A 24,551-nucleotide genomic window follows, 5' to 3' on the forward strand; every position below is an offset into this window, starting at 1 on the left:
ATTTTAAAAAGGGATAATTGTCTATATACCATTCAAAATTTCAAAAATATCTCATTTATTTTTAGTTTTTTTTTTCTTTTCAATATACCCCTTATTTGTTTTTTCGTTATTCCAAAGTAGCTCTACAGTTACTTCCTGTTAAGTTAACTTAGATTAAACATGAGTTAAATATCTACTAAATTTTAAAAAAAATAAAATACCTCTTTTATCGAGAAATTTTGGTGATAGTAGAAGGATATATTTGAAAAGATCAAAAATCAAAATATTTCTTGTGTCCCTAACTTAAGGGCAAATAAGAAAAGTCAGTGATAGTAGAAAGGTATATTTGAAAGGGCAAAATAATAATTTTATACAGATAACAACTATTGCTAATCGTTTATTAATAGAATTTAACTTTAGGGGTATATTTGAAATATGTTGGAACGTAAAAAAAGTATTTTCAATATTAACCTCCTAAAATAGATAAATCGGAAACTCGAAATTTTTCAATGATATATATAAGCAATTGCACCTATTAAAAATTGCTATGAATATATCAGTTTCCATGTAAAAAGGCGTCACTTCGAAGGTTGAAACTCTAGTGAAAATTTTAATTCTGGTGAAACCTAAGGAACAAAATGAAAATTCTGATCAAATTACAAAACTAAATTTTTACTCGCTCTAATTTATTTCGTGTCCTTAAACTTATTCTTCGATAAACTATCCATGCGTGTGTGACATTTTAGTTTTCTCATATATACAGAAACGAAAGCACAGATTTAATTGGGAATCAAACTCTTTCCAGAGAAACTCATCTTAACTAATACATGCATGGAAATGACTGAGAGACACATTATTGTCTATTTGAGAGGACTAGAAATGAGTGAGATATATATAAGTGATCCAAGAGAACTTGATGTAAGTGACAAAAAAATGCAAACACACTTGTGCTATTATCAAGAACCTAATTAGGAAACCTCAGATATTCCATTTGCACAGATTGCATGTTATTGCATGTAAAATATATTTTGTTACATCACTAACTTTTCATTAAGATCAAGATTTAAGTATGATTATTGTTTATGCGAATTAATTACCACAACCACCGGGCCCACCGTAAGTAAAACGATCTGGATCAAACTCTGCGAGGTTATAACAATGGGGATTGTCCACATAATAGGCCGGAGGTTTTTTATTAACAAAGAAACCACCATCTTTATTGATATATGCGGTATTTTTAAAGTACGCTGCTTTACTATCTGTTGGAAAATAACCGCTACCCATTGGAGGGCTTACGCTGCTCTTTTGAAAGGATACATGTCCGCCAAAATCAACTCGAGTTGCTTCATCAGCTAAAGAAGTAAAGAGAGACTTTGGCCAATATCCTACGGGAATGGCATTGTCACCGTGTACATGCTGGAGCCACCAATCTCCAGTTGATTGACCCTGCAATGAGATAATTAAGCATTACATATGTTGCTTAATTTGAAACATACTTAGCATCAATATGAATCAACTTTAAATTCTATTATATATATGCTTTTTGGTGCATATTTTCTAGTGAAAATTTCTTAAATAAAATGAAAATAATAAAGGTACATACTTGGCTAATAAATAGCCTTTTTTCACCTTAAAAATTCTTATAGATATCTCATACTGCGGTCCACCGGGAGTGGAAACTGGTTGTAAAACTGTTCCAGGAACAAGATCGGAACTGTTTGTTAATACGAAACCTTGGCATTTAAGATTGAAGCATCCTGTTGAAATGTAGCCATCCGCCTGTATTTTTCAAACAATGGTATATATTATGCAACAACTTTTACTTCACTTACGAGAAGAGAGAGACAAGAGATGTTATAATAAATATATACCGTCCAAGCTATGAAAAAGTGAGTCGCGGTATCCCCATATTCTTCAGGAAACACCTGCATAGAAAAGAAATAGATAAATGTTTACGTCTATGATCAAAGAGATTGTACAATCTCTACAACCTTTTATCCAAGAATTATAAGATTTGTCAATCCCCTTTAAATTTTTAGTAGTAATAAAAAAAAGTGATAAAATAAGTAGAAAGAATGTGGCATTTTGATGGGGAGAAATTGTAGGATTATAACCCATATATATATAGTGGGTTATAGACCAAGCGCGCACTCAAAGAAATAGACCTTTAACAACCGTAGTAAGGCTAAGACGATAAAATATTTTTTACGTAAATTCAATGGTAACTTCACCTGCATAATTCCTAAGATATGTTAATCATTAACTTGTGATCTTTTAACACTACCAAATAACTTTAGCACTAAAATCCTGATTTATTTGATGCAACTAAATGTATCTTGAATTTGACATAGAAACCCAGATTTTAAGCCCAATATTGCATCCACAACTAAGCCTAAAAAAAATTTGCAAAAGGTCTCAGGCCCACTATAAAAGCTCATTGGACAACCCCATCTAAAGCCCATTGGAGTACCAAAAATAAATAGAAAAAAGGAAATTAAAGCGCACAAATAATAAAGCATTTGATCATCTCTAAACCAAAAACGTCTCAAGCTATTCATAGCAATTAGGAATTAAACCACCAGAGTTGCCGAAGAACTAAAGCTGCAACCTTAGAATAGCACAAAATAATAATTTTGTAAAGAATACGATGTACTTCAACTATGAAAAGTAAGTTGTTTTTTCTTATCATAAAAATCAAATGTAGATCATCGACGACGCAAAAAAAAAAAAAAGTTTTATCAGCGTGCTTAAAACAAGAAGTAAGAAATCAAATATGACAGCATCTAACTTACATGCCATCCAGCTTGGATCACATTAAGTTGATTACGAGGGCCGTCTGCACCGTTTGCGATCCAAATCCCGGTTGCGGTACTCTTGCCGGCTTCCAGATTAGGAAAGCCATAAACAACTAGTGTTGATTTGGCACCATAATACGCCTTGGATGTCCCTGTCCCGCTTTGATATTCTGCCCACTATAATAAAAAAAAATAGAAGAGTTTTATGTTCTGTCAATGAAAATATCTCAAAAAACTATAGAGAAAAATTTTAACTAATTTTATTGTGGTTTAACGCATTTTTACTGTGCCGCCATGTGGTTTGAAAATTTTCAAATTGCACGCAACCTTATGTTTTTTTTTTTAGTTTATTTTAAGAACTTACATTTAAATTGGATAAGAAATTTAATATAATTTACAATCTACGAGATTAATGCAAGTGTTATTTGATTGACATAGTTCATTATTGCATAGATAAAAATCATCGCATACGTGCATTTCGGTTTTCTTTAATAATTTCAAACACGAACCGGTCGTACTTAACATAGCTGGTTAAATAAGGGTTGATAGTTTGTAACTATGATCCCAAGTTTGAAACGTTATTTTTTTTTTAGAGAGAAAGGTAGCGCGCTACCCGCATCATTCAGTAAAAAAGTGAAGTAAGCTATATGGGTGGGGTAGCAAGGGCCTCGACAAGTGGCGCGGAAAAAAAAAAAAAGGGTGAGGAAGTGAATTAAGCTACATGAGTGACTAAACGTTAACAATTCGGTCACTCCTCTGGACTAAGTTTTTTCTACAAGTCCGTCAGCTACTTAATCTTGTAGATACCGACTGTTGGGTCAGTCTGGGTCATCCTGAAGATCGCTCTATTCCTGAAGTCCCAAATGACCCACCAGCAGGCTATAAGTCCTATAAGACCGGTTGAGGTCGGCTGTGTTTGCTTTCTTCCTGCCCATCTATCCCAGACCAAATGCACATCATCTCCCAGATCTCCCAGTTGGGTATTCTCTTGGGTCATCGCCATAAGAAATCTAGTAATTACACACTGAATGAATAGGTGGTCAACTGTTTCCCCTTCCAGTCCACACAGCATGCATTTCGTGTTGCCACTCCATCCCCTTTTTACCAAATTGTCAGCTGTAAACGGTCTCTTCTTTTGAACAAGCCAACTGAACACTTTCACTTTTAGAGGTAAACGCAAAGACCAGATCCTGCCCATACGAGCATCCCTTGTGCCTCCGTCACATAGTGTTGAATAAGTTGACTTCACGATAAAGCGTCTGTCGGTGCTCCAACGCCAATGTGTGCTATCCTGTCCCTGGATAGTTGGAACATTGGAGATCCTGTCCTTAAGAGCAGTAGTGCTTGAGTTCGTGTTGTGATTAACATAAATGTCGCCACTCAAAATCGTATCACAGCACCAACCATTGCTACTCAAACAATCACTGATTTTCAAGTTTTTACGAGGTGATAGGTGGAATATCTCGGGGAACTACAAACGTAGCGTTGTTTCCCTACTCCAATGGTCATCCCAAAAGTCGATATTACGCTTGTTACCCAGCTTATAAAATGCTTCCCATTTATAGATTTCTTTTAGGCTTAGTACTCCCTTCCACCAAGAGAAAGGTGGTCTGAAAAATCGTCCCTCGATCAGCGGTCTTCTTCTACGATAGAACAAGTCGTGAGTTAGTTTAGTCCATTGCAACTGGCCTGGGTGCGGTCTGCAATTTCCACCACCACTTAACGAGCAGGCTGGGTTCATCGTACTAATGTCGAGAATGTCCAGTTCACTGTCCTTGTTCCAGCAAACACTCTGCTATGAAACTAGACATCTTTTGCCTAGGGAAGTCAGTCCTCTGGTCCAGAAGAAATCTCTCTGTACTGCCTCTATACGCTTGATTACCCATTTAGGGGTCGTGAAGACCGAGAGATAGTAGAGGGGTAGATTAGAGAGTACTGCATTTACAAGGATAAGTCTGCCCCCTCTCGATAGTAGCTTTCCTTGCCACCCGTCGATTTTAGTTTGGATTTACGGAAGATCCCCCTCGAGTCCTCCTTAGAAGGGGGTCTGATTGACAGAGGCAAACCCAGATACTTGGTGGGTAAACTACCGACTTTACATTTGAGTAAATGCGCAATCCAATTGGCTTTTCTCCCTATCTGACTGGTGTAAAAAATTTTCAACTTCTCTCTATTAATTCTCAATCCAGATGCTCATTCGAAGAGTTGCCATATAAATTTTAGGTTTCTCAAGCATCTTTTCTTGGCCTTACAAAAGAAGAAGGTATCGTCTACAAATTGTATAAGGGTAGTCCTGGATGCCTCTATGGGACCGATGCCAGTAATGAGATTATTACCGAGTGCCTCATTAGTTCCACAACAAGTAGCGGATCCTCCTGTCAAACACCCATTTTTGTCTTAATCCAATTAGTGGCATCATCATTAATCAGGACTGCAACCTTGGTGTTGCAAACGTAGAGTTTGATCCAGTTGCTCCATTTTTCGTCGATGCCCCACTAATCTAAACTGTCAAAAAGGAAAGGCCAATAAATTCTATCGTATGTCTTTTCGAAGTCCACCTTTACGTCGACTCCCTCAGCACCCGACCTACTTCCCCAGCCTAAAAGCTCACGGACAATTACAAATGCATCAGTGATGTTTTTCCCCTTCAGGAAAGCCGATTGGGAAGGGAATATTATGTCACTCATAACCTGTTCCAACCGATTAGCTAAAACCTTAGATATGATTTTCTGGATCCCGTTCAGGAGGCTTATGGGTCTGAAGTCATTCGCTCGTTTAGCTCATTCCTTCTTAGGGATTCAACAGATATAGGTGTAGTCAATGGGGTCGGTGGACAACCTCCCCTCAAACATTTCATGAAATAGATTCAATAAGTCTCCTTGGAGTGTGTCTCAGAAAGTTTGATAGAAACTTAATAGGAAACCGTCAAGTCCCAGCACCTTATCTCTGTCCAATTGGAAGACTGCTTGTTTAATTTCATATATACTGAAAGGCCCCGAGATATGAGTCAGAGTGTCGGAAATAATGTGCCTCGATCTAAAGAGGCTGCTCTAATCCCCAAACGATGTTGTAGCCTATTCTTCCGGCATGAATAGCTCCTGAAACTTCTGGAATAAGTGGCGCTTTTTATCCCCTTCAGAATGGTACACTGTTTCGGCATCTTCAAGCGTATCAATTCTGTTCGTTCTCCTTCTGTCGTTTGCTACCGCATGAAAGAATTTAGTATTGCTATCTCCTTCTTTTAGCCAGTGTTGCTTCGCTCTGGTCCTCCACACCGCTTCTTCGTCTTTAAGCACCCCTAGTAGTTTAGCCTTAAGCTCCTCCCTTCGCTTAACTATTTCCAGGATTAATTCGCCCTTCTCCTCGTTATTATCGATCTCTTGGATTTCATCCATTATTATATTTTTAGCTGAATTCATTTCTTAAAAATGAACAAATATGACACTTTATTACATGTCTTAAAAAAAAAAAAAAAAAAAAACACTCTATGATTCCATTTTGTTCTCCATGGGACAAATAAATTGACGATAAGCACATATCAAATTTGATCTAAAATTCTAATTTTCTATTTTCTTTCCCTCATCATCTGCTCTAAGACAATTTAGTGTCGAGGGATATAATGCCACAGACTAGAAAAAAAAATTTGTCTAGATATATAAATAGTTTGCCAAAATACTTTCTAAGTATTGCATAATGTAATTTTTTTTTTACAATCTCAAACAAATTAAGCCTTAGAATTGATGTAAAATGTATAAAGACCTAACATATTAGGAATATTGTAAAATCACTCACATGTTGTATGCGATTGGGGTCATCTTCAGGCGCATAAATATTTATTGACGATGAAATGTGGGCTGGGAGAGACTCATTCGACTTTGGTGCCAATTCTGAAGAAATTACTTTCTCATCTCCATTATTGGAATTTAATGCATGCACTTGCATCTCTGAACCATGTACAGTTTTCTGTATGGCAAATGATTGACCAAATAATTAATTTTGTGAAAAAAAGAATTAATTCTGAAAAAAAGAGATAATGAGAGAAACAAGTACGTCACAAATAGCTAGGAATCTTATAAAAATATAAGCAACTATTACTACTAAGAAAACAAAACTCAGAATCACGTACACGCCATATAGCAATCACAACTATCCATAAATTAAGTTACCAAATGCACTAAATCTTACTTAGATATTGGACGGATTAACTAGTTACTCATAGTGCTTTCAAATGGTAATAAACTAATAATTAACTATGGCCGAAATAATATAAAACATGCTTAATTTTATGTTGTTAGTGTCTTCACACAACAGTAAATTATACTGGCCTTAATTCCTATGTTATTTTAGCTTGAGAGAGAACTATTTCTCACATATAAATTCCTAACAAAAGATAATAACAAAAGGGGCGTCATGAAAATTACAATAGATAAGAGGAGAAAAAATTATAAAAGAACTTGGAATCCATAGGAGTTCCAACTATCAAACATGCAAAACAAAATATTGGAAAAATGTAGATAATTTGGTTAGTGATCTTAAAATGCGAGATTCAATTACCTGTGCCTTTGCTTCGAGTGCATCATAACTTTCCATCACCAATCTCCCCCTAACTTGAGAGCAAGAGACAAGAGTGAGCCAAATAAAAGAAAATGTGAAAATTTCCATATAGGCCATTGGATGAAGATTGATGTACGTAGATAAGTGTCCGAACCAGCCCCCTTTATATGGATAGAAAAATAAAATTTTCAATGATTTTACGGACGACTAATTAGGTTTTTTTTAAGAGAGAATAAGGAAGATTAGTTACTTCATTTAGAAAGCTTTTATTTAGAGACCTATTGTCTTAATATGAGGATATGTAATTTTGGATGGAATTTATTTAGAATTAATATCGTGGTCCTAATATCACCATACCTAAATTTTAGGTTTTTTTTATATTAACTGAATCTAATCTTCATTTTAATGGGTACCAAAGGATTATATGGTATGAAGGGATTTGTATATCCTAGTAAAGTTTGAGTACAATGAATGTGGATTAAAAGGATAAAATATCATAAAATAATTAATGTTCAAATTGTAGTTACTAAGGGGTTGTTGGTTTCCTTCTCCTTGCTCCTGAAAAAGACATTAGATAGACCGGAATAGAGGGATCAGTCATCCCAAAATTAGGATTCACTAGTGTAGAGACCTGCGCGATGCAGCTGGTAGATAATAAAAACAAATTTTTAAATTTTAAATAAAATTTATATTTACAGCTTATAGGAAGCTATACCATGTTAAGCACAGTCAATTTGCATGACTAAATTCAATTGTTAAAAAATAAAATTAAAGCTAGAAGCATATGAAATACATAAATAATAACTTAACGTTTCTGGCTTAAGAAAATTTTGGGTAGAGTCTCAGGCTCCAGTCTCCACATCATACTTTTTAATCTACGACAAGAATTTTGTCCACAACAGTGTTTACTCAAAAAAATAGTCATAAGATGAAAATAAAACAAAAAACATCAATCTTAAAAAAACTAATACTTTTTTGGAGCACTTCTCTTACTCATCCAAACCTTATACATCTTCTTAATTTTCAGCTGGTAGTTGCTTCCCGCGCCGAGTCACTTCTGGATTTCCATTGTAACCTATGAACAAACACCTCATCTACATCACCAAACTGCGATATCTAAACCGACACAGTCTTGCCATCACATCAACCACAGAAATTCTAATACTTAAACAATTTGATTTACCAAAAAGTTCCTGCGATTCTTGAGAAGCGAGCTCCCGCGCAACGTCCCCGCGAAGAGGAGGCTAGGACGCCGCTCCCCTCGACCCAGTTGTGGGCGCGCGCGAGCCGCGCGAGGAGGCAGCCGAGGTGGCGACGGTTCACGGCGAGCGAGGGCTCCGGCGCAGACCGGCCCACGCAAGCACTTTTATGGGCCATGGCTGGACTTTACAGGACGATACTTCTTGAAGGAGACAGCGTTCTTCGCATGCTCTTCTTCTTCATTATCCTCATAATCTTTGTTAACACAATGAGATAGAGAGAAGGAGATGAGTGTGAGGTGAGAGATTAGATGATAATTTTCTTTTTTGTATGTAAAATAACATGTCATGCAAAAAAGAGGAGATGGGGGGATTAATGGTGGAGGGGAGTGGATTGGAGTTACAAATTATGCTCACTAATTGGTTGAATATGATGCATGTAATTAAATGTGGAGAGGTGAAGGGTTGAGCATTTAGAAGTGGAGATGAAACGTAAATTTAAAAAAATGAGAGCTTGCCAAATTATTATTTCATATTGGGGATTCATAACATATATCATGCAAAAGAGGGGGTGGGGGGATTAATGGTGGAGGGAAGTTGATTGAAGTTACAAATTAAGCTCACTAATTGATGGAATATGATGAATATAATTAAATGTGGAGAGGTTAAGGGTTGAGCATTTAGAAGTGGAGATGAAACGTAAATTAAAAAAATGAGAGCTTGCCACGTCATCATTTCATATTGGGGATTCATATAAGAGTATAGATTTCTTGTCTCAAATATTCACTTGGAGCATACCAAATCTTAATAGATAGACGTAATTTTTCTACCGCGTGTACATTCCCATAATGATGATCTTTTAACAATACCATATCTCAATAGATTGACGTAATTTTTCTACCGCGTGTACATTCCCATAATGATAAAGTATGGAAATAAATGTTTTTGAAGAAAAAGTTCTTCATGGAAAATCTCTTTTTCAATTTCCTCCCATTTGCTTTCAATAAAAGTAAATTCTTGAGAATTTTTTTAAAAAATTTCATGAAAAATTACTATTTTTTAAATTTTTTTTAGAAAAACAAGAATGCTAGTTTTCTATAAAATCTGAAAAAAAAAATTATAAAGACTAATTTTTCTTGAAACCAAATTGCCAAAAAACTTAAAATTAGTTTTCATTTCTCAAAAAAATTTATCCACGCTTTTTTGAGAAACCAAATAGCCCCTAAGCAATTTTAAAACAATATACCATAACGAGAACTAGAGACAGAGAGATAGTGTTAATAGCAACCATAGATATGTAACGTCCCAATAGTTCCACATTAGAAGAATACTGATTTCGATCAGTTTATATGAGGCCTACATGCTAGTAATAATAACTGAGCTAAAACATTTTGGACTAGTGGTTTGGACCCAACGAGTTATTGTTGCTAACGGGTCGGGTCGTTAAAATTAAAAGTTGAATTTAGTTTTGCTTCATTTGCACTTCTTTAAATGTCAAGACAACCTCTCCACATCTCTGAAAGATTTTTAATAGTGCTTTTGGATGGAGATCGAGAAAAGAAAAGGAAAAAAAAAAAACTGAGCTACCTCACAAATTTGGGAATCAAACTCTTTGGAGAGAAACGCATCTTAGTACATGCATGGAATTAAATAACTGAGATACATTATTGTCATTTAGCAGAGAAAGGAAGTATCTGAGAGGGGATTTTGTCCATTCATCAAGGACTAAAAATGAATGTAATGTAAGTGATCTAATTAGTAAAAGAACACGCGCGATACAAGTAAAAAAAAATGCAAACACATTTGTGCCATTGTCAAGAAACTAATTAAGAAACTTAAGATATTCCATGATTGCATATTATTGCATGTAAAAAATATTTTGTTACGTCGCTTACCTTTCCATAAAAATCAAGATTTAAATATGATTGTGGTTTATGCTAATTATTATTACAACCACCAGGCCCACCATAGGCAAAACGAAGAGGATCATACCCTGCGAGTTTGTAACAATAGGGATTGTCCGCATAGGATGCAGGATTCTTAGGGATAAAGTAATTGCCATCTTTATCAACATATGCAGTATCTTTAATGTAGGCTGTTTTACTATGATCTGTTGGAAAATAACCACTACCCATTGGAGGACTCACGCCATTCTTTTTTTGAAAAGATACTTCTCCGCCAAAATCAACTCGAGTTGCTTCATCAGCTAAAGAAGTAAAGAGAGACTTCGGCCAGTATCCTACAGGAGTTAAGTTATCACCATGTCCATACTGGAGCCACCAATTTCCAGTTGTTGGATCCTACAATGTGGGATAAGCATTACAAGTGAAACTTTGAAACCATACTTAGCATTACATTGAATATCAACTTTAAAATCTATAGTATACTTTGTGGTGCCTACTTTCTAGTGGAAAAATGAGAATCAACGAAGATACGTGTTTGACGAATAAATGGCCTTTTTTACCTTAAAAATTCTTATTGATATTTCATACTGTGTTCCACCGGGAGTGGTAACAGGACGTAGGAGCACTCCAGGAGCAAGACCAGAAGTATTTGTTAATACGAAACCATTGCATTGAAGATTGTAGCATCCTGTTGAATTATAGCCATCCGCCTGTATTTTTCAAATAATGATATATATATATATATATAATGCAACAAATTAATACTTAAGACGAGAAAAAGAAGAGATGTTATAATAACTGCATACCGTCCAAGATGTGAAAAAGTGAGTATTGCTATCCCCATATAATTCAGGAAACACCTGCAGAAAAAAATAAAGAACAAATTCTGCAATCAAAAGGGATGGTAATCTGCGCAACAACTTATCCAAGCGGGTTTACCAGCTCCTTTTTGGGTTTTAGTTTTTATTAAAAAAATGTCATAAGACACGTAGAGAGAAAGAAGCTTTCGGATAAGAGAAGTTGTAAGATTACAATCCAGAGTGGGTTGTAAACCCAGCACTTCTCAAAGAAAATATATACGTACTATGGCTTGATAAAACATGTTGAAGTAAGCAAGTCAATGCTCTACTGTTTGCATTTTTTTTTTTCTTTTTTTCTTTTTTGAAAGATTAGGTTGTTTAGACTATATATAAGAGTCTTCCAATGGCAACATTCCCCTATGCAATTCCTAAGATATGTTAATCCTAAACTTGTGATCTTTTAATACTACCAAATAACTTTGGCACTAAAATCCTGATTTGATACAACTAAATGTATCTTGAATTTTCTTACGAACAGTTATATACTATTTCTTTTTTTTTGGAAAAAAAAATCTCTGTAAAGGCCTGTAGGCAGGCTAATTTCATTGGAGGATAAAAGCTTGACCCTTTAGGACCCCAGATTTTAAGCTCAATATTGGATTAGGGCATGATTCAATTTATACTCCCCACAACCAAGCCTAACAATAATCTGAAAATAGTGTCAGGCCCAACATGGTAGCTCATTGGATAACCCCATCTAAAGCCCATTTGAATTCTAAAATGAAATAGATAAAAGGAAACTAAAGCACAAAAGAAAACAGAACACTTGATCATCATCTCTAAACCAAAAATGTCTCGAGGAATTAAACCACCAGAGTTGCCGAAGAACTAAAGCTGCAACCTTAGAATAGCACAAACTAATTTTGTAAATAATACAAAATTACTTCAACTATGAAAAGCAAGCCATTTCTTCTTAACATAAAAATCAGATATAAGTCATCAACCAAAAAAAAAAAAAAAAAGAAAAAACTTTATCGGCATACTTAAAACAATAAGGAACAATATATGAAAACATCTAACTTACTTGCCATCCAGCTTGGATCACATTAAGTTGATTACGAGGTCCATCTGCACCGTTCGCAACCCAAATACCTGCTGAGCTTATCTGGCCAACTTCTAGATTAGGAAAGCCGTAAACAACCAGTGTTGCTTTGGCACCATAATAAGCCTTAGATGTTCCTGTCCCTGATTGATATACTGCCCACTGTAATAAAAAACAAAAGAACAAAGAAGATTTACATGTTCTGTAAATAAATTTTGGGGAAAATTTAAATGAATTCTCTATCGTTTAGTGCATTTTAATTTACTGTGCCGCCATGTGGTTGAAAATTTTCATATTGCATGCAAACTTATAATTTTTTTTGGCTAAATTATATAAAACCCTCGTGTCAAAACCTGATTTTTCACTTTTCCTCCCTGTAATTTAAAAATCTATACTTACTTTGCCCCCTTGTAAAATAAAAAATAGTCACAGAGGATATGGTATAAACTGTGATGACAAAATAATCATTTTGTCCCTCACTATTTTTGGCAACATAAGAAAAGGTTTTTGACATAATATTTTATAAACGGAACTCTAACGAATTCTTAACGACAGGAGGTGAATTGAATATTTTTCATTTTATAAAGGAGCAAAATGTAGATTTTGAAGTGACAGAAGGAGAAAGTGAAAAATCGGGTTTTGACAGAGAATTTTTTTGTAATTTAGCCATTTTTTTAACTTTATTTTGAGAACTTACCATTAAATTGGTTAGTAGATTAAAAATAATTTATAAACTACAGATTACTGTAGGTGATACATGCATGACATCGTTCTTTTCGTGTCATCACTTATTGCACAGATAAAAAGCATCGTATTTGTGCATTTTGAGTTTTTTAATAATTTCAAACACTAGCCGACTATATATAGTTAGTATAGTTGGTTAAGGATTTGATAGATGGTATTTTACATTTCTAACTGAGTTCATCTCTCAAAAATGATTGGAGAGTAGTTTGTTATTTTTCTCTTTCAAAAAAATAATATTAATAATAAACACTATAAGATCATTTCTAATGGCTAGGATCATCAATTCAAATGTGTTGGCATCAAAATAGGAGAGTCTTTGTGCATTCAATTTTGTCATCAGTGGGTTAAATCAATTGACGATCAGCGCTCATCAATTTTTTATTTTTCTTTGAGAAAAGATGGTATGCTACTGTTTCATTCATTATGAATATGAACTTAACTACGTATAAGGTGAGACAGCCGGGCCTTGCAAAAAAAAAAAAAAAAAAAACACCTCAGCCGCTATTTAGGGGACAGAAATGGAGCCAAAGATTTCTGAGCGAACGAATCTTGGCTATTAAGATGCATAGCAGGTTTTTTTTTGTTTTCGAAGATTCTACAATTCCGCTCTAGCCAAAGAACCCACCACGTAGCAGCGATAGTCGTTAACACTCTACTCCTATGTACTCCTCTTTTGTTATAACTTGCCTCCCAAATTCCATGAGCAGAATAGCAGTAGCAGAGTAGCAGAGAAAACGTTTGTTAGGTAGTAGCCCTTCTAGCAGGGCATTAGCGTACACACAGTCTAAGAACAAGTGGTCTCCCGTCTCCGACTCTAGACGGTAAACACAAGTCCTCAGTATTACAACACACTTCGTCATCAAATTTGATCTAAAATTCCAACACACTTCCTAAGTATTACAAAATGAACGTCTCCCTCATCAAATTTGATCTAAAATTCCAACACACTTCCTCAGTATTACAAAATGAAATTTCCCTACGATCTCAAACAAAGCTTTAGAATTGATGTAAAATATATAAAAACATAACATATAAAGAAAATAGTAAAATCACTCACATGTTCTATGCGATCGGAGTCATCTTCAGGTGCGTAAATATTTATTGATGATGGAATTTTGGTTCGGAGAGACTCATTCGACCTTGGTGCCAATTGTGAAGGAATTACTCTCTCAACTCTATTACTGGAATTTAGTGCATGCACTTCTATCTCTGAACCATAAACAGTTTTCTGCATGGCAAATGATTGACCAAACAATTAATTTTGTGAAAAAAAATAATTAATTCTAAAAAAAATTGATAATGAGAGAAACAAGTGCGTCACAAACAGCTAGGAAATCTTATAAAAATATAAGCAACTATTACTACTAAGAAAATAAAACTCACAATCACGCGCGTTATAGCAATCATAAGTAGTTACTCATAGTGCTTTCAAATGGTAATAACTAATAATTAACTATGGCCAAAATAATATAAACCATGATTAATTTTATGCTTAATTAATTTTATGGTAGATATTCCTATGTTATTGTAGCTTGGGAGAGCGCTATCCCTCACATATAAATTCCTGAATATAATAACAACACGGTTGTGAAAATTACAATAGATAAGAGGAGAAAAAATTATATATAAAAGAACTTGGAATATCTACCATAAAATTAATTAAGCAATTTTATGGTAGATATTCCTATGTTATTGTAGCTTGGGAGAGCGCTATCCCTCACATATAAATTCCTGAATATAATAACAACACGGTTGTGAAAATTACAATAGATAAGAGGAGAAAAAATTATATATAAAAGAACTTGGAATCAATAGGAGTTCCAACTATCAAACATGCAAAGCAAAATATTGAGAAAATGTAGATAATTTGGTGATCAGTGATCTTAAAATGCGAGATTCAATTACCTGTGCCTTTGCTTCGAGTGCATCATAACTTTCCATCACCAATCTCCCCCTAACGGGAGAGCAAGAGACAAGAGTGAGCCACATAAAAGAAAATGTGAAAATTTCCATATAGGCCATGGATGAAGATTGATGTACGTAGATAAGTGTCCGAACCAACCCCCTTTATATAGATAGAAAAATAAAACTTTATAGGTTTTTTTTTTAAGAGAGAATATGGAAGATTAGTTAGTTCATTTGGAAAGCTTTTATTTAGAGGCCTATTGTCTTAATATGAGGATATGTAACTTTGGATGAAATTTATTTAGAATATAGTGGTCCTAAGTTTTTTTTTTTATATTAACTGAATCTAACCTTCATTTTAAAGAGTACGAAAGGATTAATATATGGTATGAAGGGATTTGTATATCCTAGGAAACTTTGAGTACAATCAATGTACATGGATTAAAAAGATAAAATATCATAAAATAATTAATGTTCAAATTGTAGTTACTAAGGGGCNGATTTGATTTTTTTTTTTCTTAGTATTTAATCTTTTTACAAATTAAATATGATAGTTATGGTTAATTTTACCCATGAAAGAGTTTTTGGTTTTGGGCACCGTAAGTCGGGTATAATTGCTATTTTGAGTACAGACATGTGTGTACGTGTAATATACGGACAATTTTTTGTTTTTGAAAAAAAAAAAGTCTTTCATGAAAAATCTCTTTTTCAATTTTCCTCTTATTTGCTTTCAAGAAAACTATTTTTTTGAGAATTTTTTAAAAAAATTTCATGAAAAATTACTATTTTTTAAAAAAATTTAGAAAAACAAAAAATGCTAGTTTTCGATAAAATCTGAAAAAAAAAATTTAAAAAAAACTAATTTTTCTTGAAACCAAATTGGCCAAAAACTTAAAAATTAGTTTTTCGTTTCTCAAAAACAATTTATCCACACTTTGTTGAGAAACCAAATAGCCCCTAAACAATTTTAAAACAATATAGCATAACTAGAACTAGAGACAGAGAGAGAGCGTTTATAGCAACCATAGATATCACCAAATGATGATTCACTTAATCCTAAGATTTTCTTTATTCTCTTCTTTGAAAACTGTGCAAATGGATTTTAAATGAGAAAACGTATAGTAAAAAAAATTTACAAGCAATAATTTATCAAATGCCCTAGAAGCAGTTGGAATGGCCTATTCACGGAATGTGCATGCCAAAATTGTTGAGTTTAATGTCTTCTTGAGCCCCTTCATTTAAAGGCATTTTTGCGAGGCATTTTAGTCGCCCGATAAATAAGAGTGATGAGATATGTCTCGGTCATTTGACAAGTAAATTTATTCGAAAAAAGATAAGTAGTGAGCTTATCAAGTAAATTGTGTTGTATTTTGATTCAAAATGGTAACGCTATAAACGTTGTACAGACGAATAGAGAAACCACCACCTTCTTTCACAACATCAACAATATATATTAATTGCTAAATATAGAGTAGCATGCATTAGTTTTTCCATATTCTAGCTGAAGATAGTGATAATTCCAGTAGCTTTTAGTTTTAGTTCAGCTGAAACCCTAGTAGCTGCAGGTTTTTCGTGATGTTTTCGCCAACCGGAGACTTAGGCCAAAATTTCAAATACTTAAGAGCTCGATTCTCCCGGGCCAGAATAAATCGGATCAAATCCATCCAAATCCAGCTCTAGCTAAGCAGTTGAATAAGAGTGATGATTTCTCCTGAAGCTTATCTTATCTCGCTCTGCACATCAAAAGGGACGAAAAAAAATAGAAAACATTTCTTGAAGCTCATACATAACACAATTACACACCATGCATTCATAAACCACAACAAGAACACAAATTCTACTCTATTCATCACAGGACAAGATTTATTCAAAGCTACAAGGAAGGAGGGTTAATATTTAACCGGCGGTGCCAGCAAAAAAATTAACTAGCAACGCCGGGAGGAGGTACAGTCCAATGAAGAGAGATAACAGTAACATAACATTTTCTAGCTTGCCAGAAGCAGCGACAGATGTCTAAAACCCCATCTGCTGCTGCAGCAACTTGAGACGACGGACCTGCATGCGCCAACAACATCAACAAGAAAGTGTTATTTTTCACGAGAGGATTGAGTCCCAATCGATGTCCCACGACGGGTACTTGGCGAGCGCGAGGCTCTCGGACTCGTCCCACGGCGCTTCGGTGAAGTCGAGGTTTTGGATCTCCGAGACGGGCGACGAGGCCAAGGAGGCCTCGGACGAGGACTCGAGCTCGGGCTCGGGCTCGGGCTCGGGGTTGGGGGCGAGGGTCTGGCAAATGGCGTGGAGCTTGGCGTCGACGGCGGCGGAGGGGAGGGGGAGGGGGAGGTGGCGGTGGCGGAGGTCGGGGAAGTTGAGGCGGGCGGAGTCGCCGCGGAGGCGGAAGGCGGCGCGGTCGTAGGCGAGGGCGGCGTCCTCGGCGGTGTCGAAGGTGCCGAGCCAGAGCCGCGTGCGGTTGCGCGGGAGGCGGATCTCGGCCACCCACTTCCCCCAGTGCCGCTGCCGCACCCCGCGGTACAGCTTCGCCGGCCTCGGAGCCGACTGCTGCTTCATGGGCTGGGCCCGTGGGCCCAGCCCCTGCTGCAGCTGCTGGTAGTGGAGCTGGGCCTGGATGCACTCGATCTGGGCCGCGCTCAGCTGGGCCAGCCCCACCGGCCGCACCCGCTCCAGGGCCGGCTGTAGGCCCACCGTGCCCTCCGTGTGGTAGAACGTACTCGACTGGCTCTGATGAGGAGAGGAGAGAGCGAGAGGGGAGTAGTAGGAAGAGTAGGGAGAAGGCGAGGGAAAGGAGGAGGAGGTGGTGGTTTGAGGAGTGGAGTCGGAAGAGAGAGAAGAAAGAGAAGAGAGGGGAGAGGGAGAGGGCGAGGGAGAGGAGGGAGAAGCGGCTCTTCTTAAAAAAGGTTCGAGTGCTTTCATGAGCTCCCCATTAAAGGGGTCTGACGAGAACACTGATTGAGGATTATACATATCTATAGCAGCAGCCATGTAATCTAAGCAAAAGTTAAAAAAAGATTTTCTTTTCTAAATCTTTCTTCTTCTTTTTTTGGTTTTTCTTTTCTTAAGGGAGAATAAAAATAAAAATAAAAATATAACCCACCTGGTTCTCAAGCAAAACAAAGAACAGGCGAAGGGGTTCTTAACGAAGGATTTAAGAAGAAGAAGAAGAGGTTTACTTAAAAAGAAAGCCTCTTTAGATCTATAAAAAGAAGAGGAAAGAAAATAGCCTATAGGGTATGAAAAAACAACCCTCTTTGGCTTACAGGTTTTAGAAAAAAGCAAAAGTGAAAAAAAACAAAAAAAAGTCTAAACAAAAAGAAAACCCAGAAATAAAAGGCTCTGGATCTCTCTTCTGTTAACCTTTGGCTCCCTAAAAGAAGTTCAAATTTTTTTTTAAAAAAAAGGACTTTGAAAAGCCTTACTAATAGGACTTCAAAATCAACTTTTTTTTTTTTTTTTTCTCTTTCTCTCTTTTAAATCCTTCACAGAAGACAAAGATTAAAGGAAAAGGATTCAGAAAAAAGAAGTGGAAGAGGAGATTAAAAGAGTTTTAAAGAGAACGAACCTGTGGAGCACCTTCGAAGGGATCACTCGACCTCACCGAGATGGATGGGACCAAAAATGGCTTCAGCTCTTGGGTGGAGGTCTCTCTCTCTCTCTGTTTTCTGGTTGAGGACGAAGGTGGGAGATGAACACGGCTTTTATAGACCGGCTTATGCTCTTTTTTTTTTTCTTTTTCTTTTTTTTGCCTTTATTTATTAATGGTTTGCCATTAATTATTAAATTAAGAAAAATCCGAGATTAAATAAATTTATTTAATCGTTAACCTAATTAACACGCAAAGGCACTTTCGTGAGATCGTCATCTCTTGTCACGCAAAGCTAATCAAGTTGCTATGTAGCCAATGAAAGAACGCCACGTGTTAGTGTTCAGTCCGGTCAAAAGTTACGTGTCGCTACATCATTGGGGATGTATGGCTCTGATTCGACTCATTGTTTCTGGTCTCGGCTTGGGCTTTTGGGCTATCGCCTTACGATAATAGTATTGGGCTACCTTAGGAAAAGCCAATAAGAATATGCCACGTGTGCTGAAATTTTTGATAAATCATAAATATATATATTTATATATATATAATATAATAGAATCTTAATAATCAATTAATTGCGGCTCGCATGTTTGATATATACACTTTGTAGTAACATGAAGTGAAACGATTTAATCAAAACGATTATTAATAAAGGTGTAAAAATTGGATGCAAGTTGAAAATTTTTTCCAACTAAGTTAAGAATATATCATATTAATGAAATCAAATCACAATTTAGAAATAATTGAATATTAAATTCAGATTAATCTGGTCAATCAATCTATATATATATTTAACTAACCACTGGAGCCTGCTCAGACTAGTCATTGTTTGGAATAAAAACAAATGATGAATAATATTTTAATTTCCCGAAGATAAGGATAACTCACGAAGCTAATGCATCCGAAAACAATAAATTATATTCAAACCAAACAAAAAAAAGTTGCTGAACAAAATAATAATTAACAGTAATACCGACACCAATTTTCACACCAGCCCCACCACCACCATTCATCGACATACAGTGTGGGCCCCTGCGTTGATTAAAAAAAAATTAAATTAAATTTACTGCTACAGATTTCTTATAATATTATTTTTAGTTATAATTGATTAATATATTAATATTATAAAATAACAATTATTTATTTATTTATTTATACATATTCTAAAAGAAATGCCATGTAGATTTAGTAATGCATTTAATTCAATGTTGATCCTTTTTGTGGATTGTGCCAAACTCGTTTAGCCGCTTTTTATTTTCCTTTTGATTAATTTGGGATTAAGAATTGAACGGTTGGTGGCAAATTTAAGGGATTGATGGGCAAATTGTTACACGTACTGTACTGTACACCACAACAACGGTTAATATCTTATAAAAGTTATTACTTAATTTTATAAGGTAAAGTATCTAAAGTGTTTGCATATAAATAGATATACACATTAAGTAGTTTCCAAAATTCATGCTCCAAAAGGAAAAACATTTCATCAATCCATAAAAAGTAGGCACTTATTTTTAAGTATACCTACCTATATATTATATAAAATTTTTAAATATTATAAAATAAATTTATTAAATTATTATTTTTATAACCTATTAAGTTATAGAAATGTGCTAGGAAATATACGCATTTGGTACATGAAAATTTGATTGGATTCTAGGGAAACCAAATGCAGCACCCTCTTCTCTTTCCACCACTTTCCACGTCGATAAGATCCTTTACTCCCTTATCGTGCCAAACCTTAATCCCTAACTTTAAACCTGTCTATCAACTGTTTCTAGCACAAATAACAAATAATTTTATAATTAATATTCAAAATTTAATTACTTTATATTTTTAATTTTATTTATTTTTTAAAAAGAAGAATGAAATATGTACTATCTTTCTCTTTCTCTCAAAAAAAAAAAACTTTAAACCTAGCCATGAGTCCTTTTTTCGTGTTTTTTTGCGTCACACTTATGAAGGAATATGCTATTTTTTAAGGGGAAAAAAAAGTTAGACAATTTGCAATATAATGTTGTGCTATAACAGTTAAAAACGTTTTTTAAAATAAAAAAAAAAATCTTATAATAGGGTATAAATTCTAATTACCGAGATTCCTTCTAGATAAAAAACAAGCAAGATGGTACACTGAACCAGATGACCATTTAGCTTGCAATGATGATAAGCTACAGCATGACCATCGATTCTTGCGACTTATAAGGTCACAAGTATACTATAAAATAATTGCTAATTTTACACTTTTGCATACATGAGATTTAAATTTATAACCCATAATTCATGAGATTTAAATTTCTAACCGATAATTTGAAAAGTTCGATACGCATCAACTGCAAGTAATTTTAAACTTTTTTTTAATTCTTACACTATAAACAATAAATCTAAATTCTTTTTATAAAAGTTGTTAAAAGATACTGGTTAAGCATATATTCGACTCATTATAATATAAAAATAATAAAAAATAACTTGACAGAAACTTTAAATAAATCTATTATGGCAAAAATTGTATTTTATTTTACTATTTAATCAGTGTCTTTTAATAAAATTGTTAGATTTTGTTTAAAGTAATAAATTTGTTAAAAGTAATATAGGAATTGATGAGGAAAAATAGTTTAGTAATATTTACAAAAAAACAATAATACAAGATAGATTAATAAAATAAATTTAAAATACAGTATAAAGTTTGATAAAATACAATAATATAATGACGTCGACTTTAAAAAAAATTATACAATGCTGCAAATAAAACTAACACTAATACTGTGAAGTAGAGTATAATTAAGTCCTTTTTTAAGATATCGATATATAGATCCATGTACATATTTAATTTTCTATTTTTAACAAAGAGTTAGATCTACCCAACTGCCACGAGAATATTTATTAGAAAAAAAAAAACATATCATTTACATACTTCATATAATGGTATAAATCTTACACTCTTGTAATTAAAAATTTAAATTTTATTTTAAGTTTTAGCAAAAAAATAATTAAAAAGATGAGTAAATCTAGACATTAAACAATTAAAAGTGTAAAATTTATTTTTATATTATAGGTATACATGTAGCATTACTCTACTTATTAACACAACATAATATGATACCAAAATCAAGAAATAATCAAACAATTATTTAAAAGAAAACATTCCATATGCGGGAGAGTAAAGCTTATATCCTTACATTCAAAAGTTTAAACAAAATTAAATTTTTTAAAAACAAAAAATAAAAAAAACAAATCTAGATCATAAGAAATTTAAGATGTTGGGGATTTATACCTATATTATAGACCTACAGGTACCATTGCTTAAAAAAAGCAAAAAAACAAAAAAACAAAACCATCTTTACATCCCAAACAAAGGTGGAAATTTTATACCCTTAGCCCTTGTTTGGTTGGGGGTTAAGAGGTGGAATAATCCCTTAACCTCCATTTTATCCCCAAACACTTCAAAAAATAGGTGGGCACCTAACCCCACTTCAAATAAATTATTCCAGGTTAGCTAACCCCACATAACCCCACCAAATTCCAACCAAACACTATTTTCTATTCATAGTAACCCACTATTTTTCTTATCACACCTACTCCAACCAATCATTATCCTTCTTTATCAATCATTATCTTCTTATCCCACCTACCCAACCAAACACTATTTTTCATTATTCTAAACTAACTCCAACCCCCAACCAAACACAAAAAAACTTTAACCCCACTTTAATCCTGAACTTAACTCTATCCCTGGAATAGCTACTTTTTCCTTAACCCCGAACCAAACGGAGGCTTAAGACTTACACAAAAACATAGTGATTTTTAATAAAACAATTTAAAATTTATAGATAATAGATAATAAATATAGGGTTAATTTCATACAGGTTCGTGAAATATGCTATCCCTACAAAAGTTCTAATACTTTCAAATATATCCCTACCGTTAGAATTCGTTAAAAAAATTTAGTTAATCATAGATTAAGTACTTAATTTTGGTTTTTTTTTTTTTGCATTTTTATACTCTTATATTTTGCTGTTATATTTTCGGAGGAATGTATTTGTGATGGCAAAATTAAAAATATACGGTTCTCTAACGGATGTTGTGGGAACAACATCGAGTGCATTAATATTTTGGGGTGTAATTGGGTGTGCCTTGTTCTCTCTTCTTTTCGTTTATTTGTTATTTTGTTATTTCTTTCTTTCTAATTTTCTTTCTCTTTTTTTTCTGTGGCTTCATTGCCGCAACCTTGTAGCTAAAATATATATATATATATATATTTTTTTTGAGAGATAGATAGTACGCTATCCGCTTCGTTTATTTCATTTAGAAATAAACTTAGCTAGAAATGTGAATCAGCTAGAATTCGAACTTAAGTCTCGGATACCAACCACCAAACCTTTTGTCACTTGCTCTAGCGACAATCGATAGTTCATATTCTTATTGAATGAAGCCGTCGCATGCAACCTTCTCTCAAAAAAAAAAAAAAAGAAAAATCGGAGGAACATGCTTAAAAATAGTAAAACTTTTATAACAATAAAATATAAAAGTTGAACTTTATAGAAAAATATTTATTATTTAGTATATTTGTAGTAACTTATATAAAATTAATCCATAAATATAGATATACTTACATGAGAAAAAAAAAAAAAAAAAACACCACCAGATCATCATCCCCGTTACATCAATCCCCTGAAGCGCGAGAGGAAGGAGAAAGACACTACCCCGGTTCGAACGGAGCCCAAAAAAGTCAAAAGGTTGTGGGGCCCACGCAAAATGTTCCCTTCCAACTCAAGCGACTCGCTGTGCCGTGCTAATCAATTCATAATTATGCATATCTTCAATAGTCAATAGTCACGGTCAACGCACCACACCCCGTCTCTGTTGCCCCGCCCCTCGGGCACGTGACCCACCCAAAGTGGGCCCCCACGATCGAGATCCAACGGGTACGGTTCCTTCTCGGAGTGGGTGGAATGGAATCCGCAGTCGCATACAAAACGGCGTGCGACTGCACGCGCAGAATGAACCACCAGATCGGATCACATGCGCGCTCTCTCTAGATCTTTTTTTTATATATTTTTTTATTTTATATTTTCTGAGATTAAAATCAAATTAATTAATGCTTTTCGTATCCACTAACCTGTACCGTAACATTATTTTCTTTTTTTAAAAAAAATATATATATATATATAAAGTAGATCTGTGTTCATGCATGCATCTGCGAAAATATTCAACGCCTCGTTTGGTGTTTCTCAACAACTCCAATAAGGCTTTGCAAATCTCTACATAATATATATCTCCAAAAATTATAAGCTGTCTCCAACTTAAGTGATAAAAAAAATTAATAATAAATATTTAAAATTTTAAGTTCGAAGGTCGACTGTCCCTAGCGTAAGTGGCAAAGATTGATATCCGTGGTCCTAAACTCGAATCCAAGTTGATTCATATTTCCAGCTAAGTTTATTTCTAAGAAAAATAAAAAAGTCCCACCAAATCCACATAGAGATTCTAGAGGTGGTGGCACGATGTGAGATTCTAGAGGTGGCACTTTGCCCCCGCATAGCACTTACCTCTTGCAACAATCCGGTCCGCCAGCAATAATAACTCGTTGAATCCAAACCAGCGGCCCAAAATATTTAAGTCCAGTTATTATTACTAATGTGTAAACCTCATATAAACTGATCGGAATCAGTATCTCATCCGATGTGGGACTATTGGAGCGTTACAGGTAGTATGCTACATTTCTCTCAAAAAAATTAAAAATAAAAATAACAGATAACATACTATCTTTCTCTAAAAAAAAAAATCTATAAAATTGTAGTGTGTGTGCTAAATTCAAATTAAATATGTTTCATAAAAAGTTCATTTAGTTCAAATTGATTTTTTTGCCGAATGAATTGTGTTAGTGAAATTTGCATCATGACTGTAGATTTCATGCTTCTCAAATTTACAAAATTTAGAGTAATTGAAGACGTACGTGAAAGAAAGAAGAAAAAAA

At 34.4% G+C, this 24,551-nt stretch overlaps 3 protein-coding genes across 3 annotated transcripts; all 3 read right to left on the reverse strand.

The window, feature by feature from the left end:
* Positions 1,069 to 7,445, reverse strand: LOC109727964. The gene is made up of 6 exons (XM_020258207.1): positions 7,329 to 7,445; positions 6,567 to 6,737; positions 2,772 to 2,951; positions 1,851 to 1,904; positions 1,609 to 1,758; positions 1,069 to 1,425 (listed from the first exon to the last, which is right to left on the reverse strand). The coding sequence occupies exons 1-6, from the start codon at positions 7,443 to 7,445 to the stop codon at positions 1,069 to 1,071; spliced, it is 1,029 nt and encodes a 342-aa protein (XP_020113796.1).
* Positions 10,465 to 15,373, reverse strand: LOC109727970. The gene is made up of 6 exons (XM_020258216.1): positions 14,983 to 15,373; positions 14,135 to 14,305; positions 12,316 to 12,495; positions 11,238 to 11,291; positions 10,992 to 11,141; positions 10,465 to 10,827 (listed from the first exon to the last, which is right to left on the reverse strand). The coding sequence occupies exons 1-6, from the start codon at positions 15,097 to 15,099 to the stop codon at positions 10,465 to 10,467; spliced, it is 1,035 nt and encodes a 344-aa protein (XP_020113805.1). The 5' UTR covers positions 15,100 to 15,373.
* LOC109706612 (ethylene-responsive transcription factor RAP2-13-like) lies at positions 16,735 to 18,678 on the reverse strand. The gene has a single exon (XM_020227555.1). It carries the CDS (start codon positions 17,980 to 17,982, stop codon positions 17,077 to 17,079), a length of 906 nt encoding a protein of 301 aa, XP_020083144.1. The 5' UTR covers positions 17,983 to 18,678; the 3' UTR covers positions 16,735 to 17,076.

Source organism: Ananas comosus, linkage group 2 (genome assembly GCF_001540865.1).
Source record: "Ananas comosus cultivar F153 linkage group 2, ASM154086v1, whole genome shotgun sequence".
Lineage (NCBI taxonomy): Eukaryota > Viridiplantae > Streptophyta > Magnoliopsida > Poales > Bromeliaceae > Ananas > Ananas comosus.

What these genes read in the sequence shown, in the direction of transcription:
- LOC109727964 (XM_020258207.1), bottom strand. Translation starts at nt 7,445, where the DNA reads ATGGCCTATATGGAAATTTTCACATTTTCTTTTATTTGGCTCACTCTT. An exon ending in TGATCCAAGCTGGATGGCAT is followed by an intron (nt 1,905 to 2,771) that starts GTAAGTTAGATG and finishes TTTTCTATGCAG; the next exon opens with GTGTTTCCTGAAGAATATGG. An exon ending in ACTTTTTCATAGCTTGGACG is followed by an intron (nt 1,759 to 1,850) that starts GTATATATTTAT and finishes TGAAAAATACAG; the next exon opens with GCGGATGGCTACATTTCAAC.
- LOC109727970 (XM_020258216.1), bottom strand. Translation starts at nt 15,099, where the DNA reads ATGGCCTATATGGAAATTTTCACATTTTCTTTTATGTGGCTCACTCTT. An exon ending in TGATCCAAGCTGGATGGCAA is followed by an intron (nt 11,292 to 12,315) that starts GTAAGTTAGATG and finishes TTTTTTCTGCAG; the next exon opens with GTGTTTCCTGAATTATATGG. An exon ending in TATCAATAAGAATTTTTAAG is followed by an intron (nt 10,828 to 10,991) that starts GTAAAAAAGGCC and finishes CCCACATTGTAG; the next exon opens with GATCCAACAACTGGAAATTG.
- LOC109706612 (XM_020227555.1), bottom strand. Translation starts at nt 17,982, where the DNA reads ATGGCTGCTGCTATAGATATGTATAATCCTCAATCAGTGTTCTCGTCA.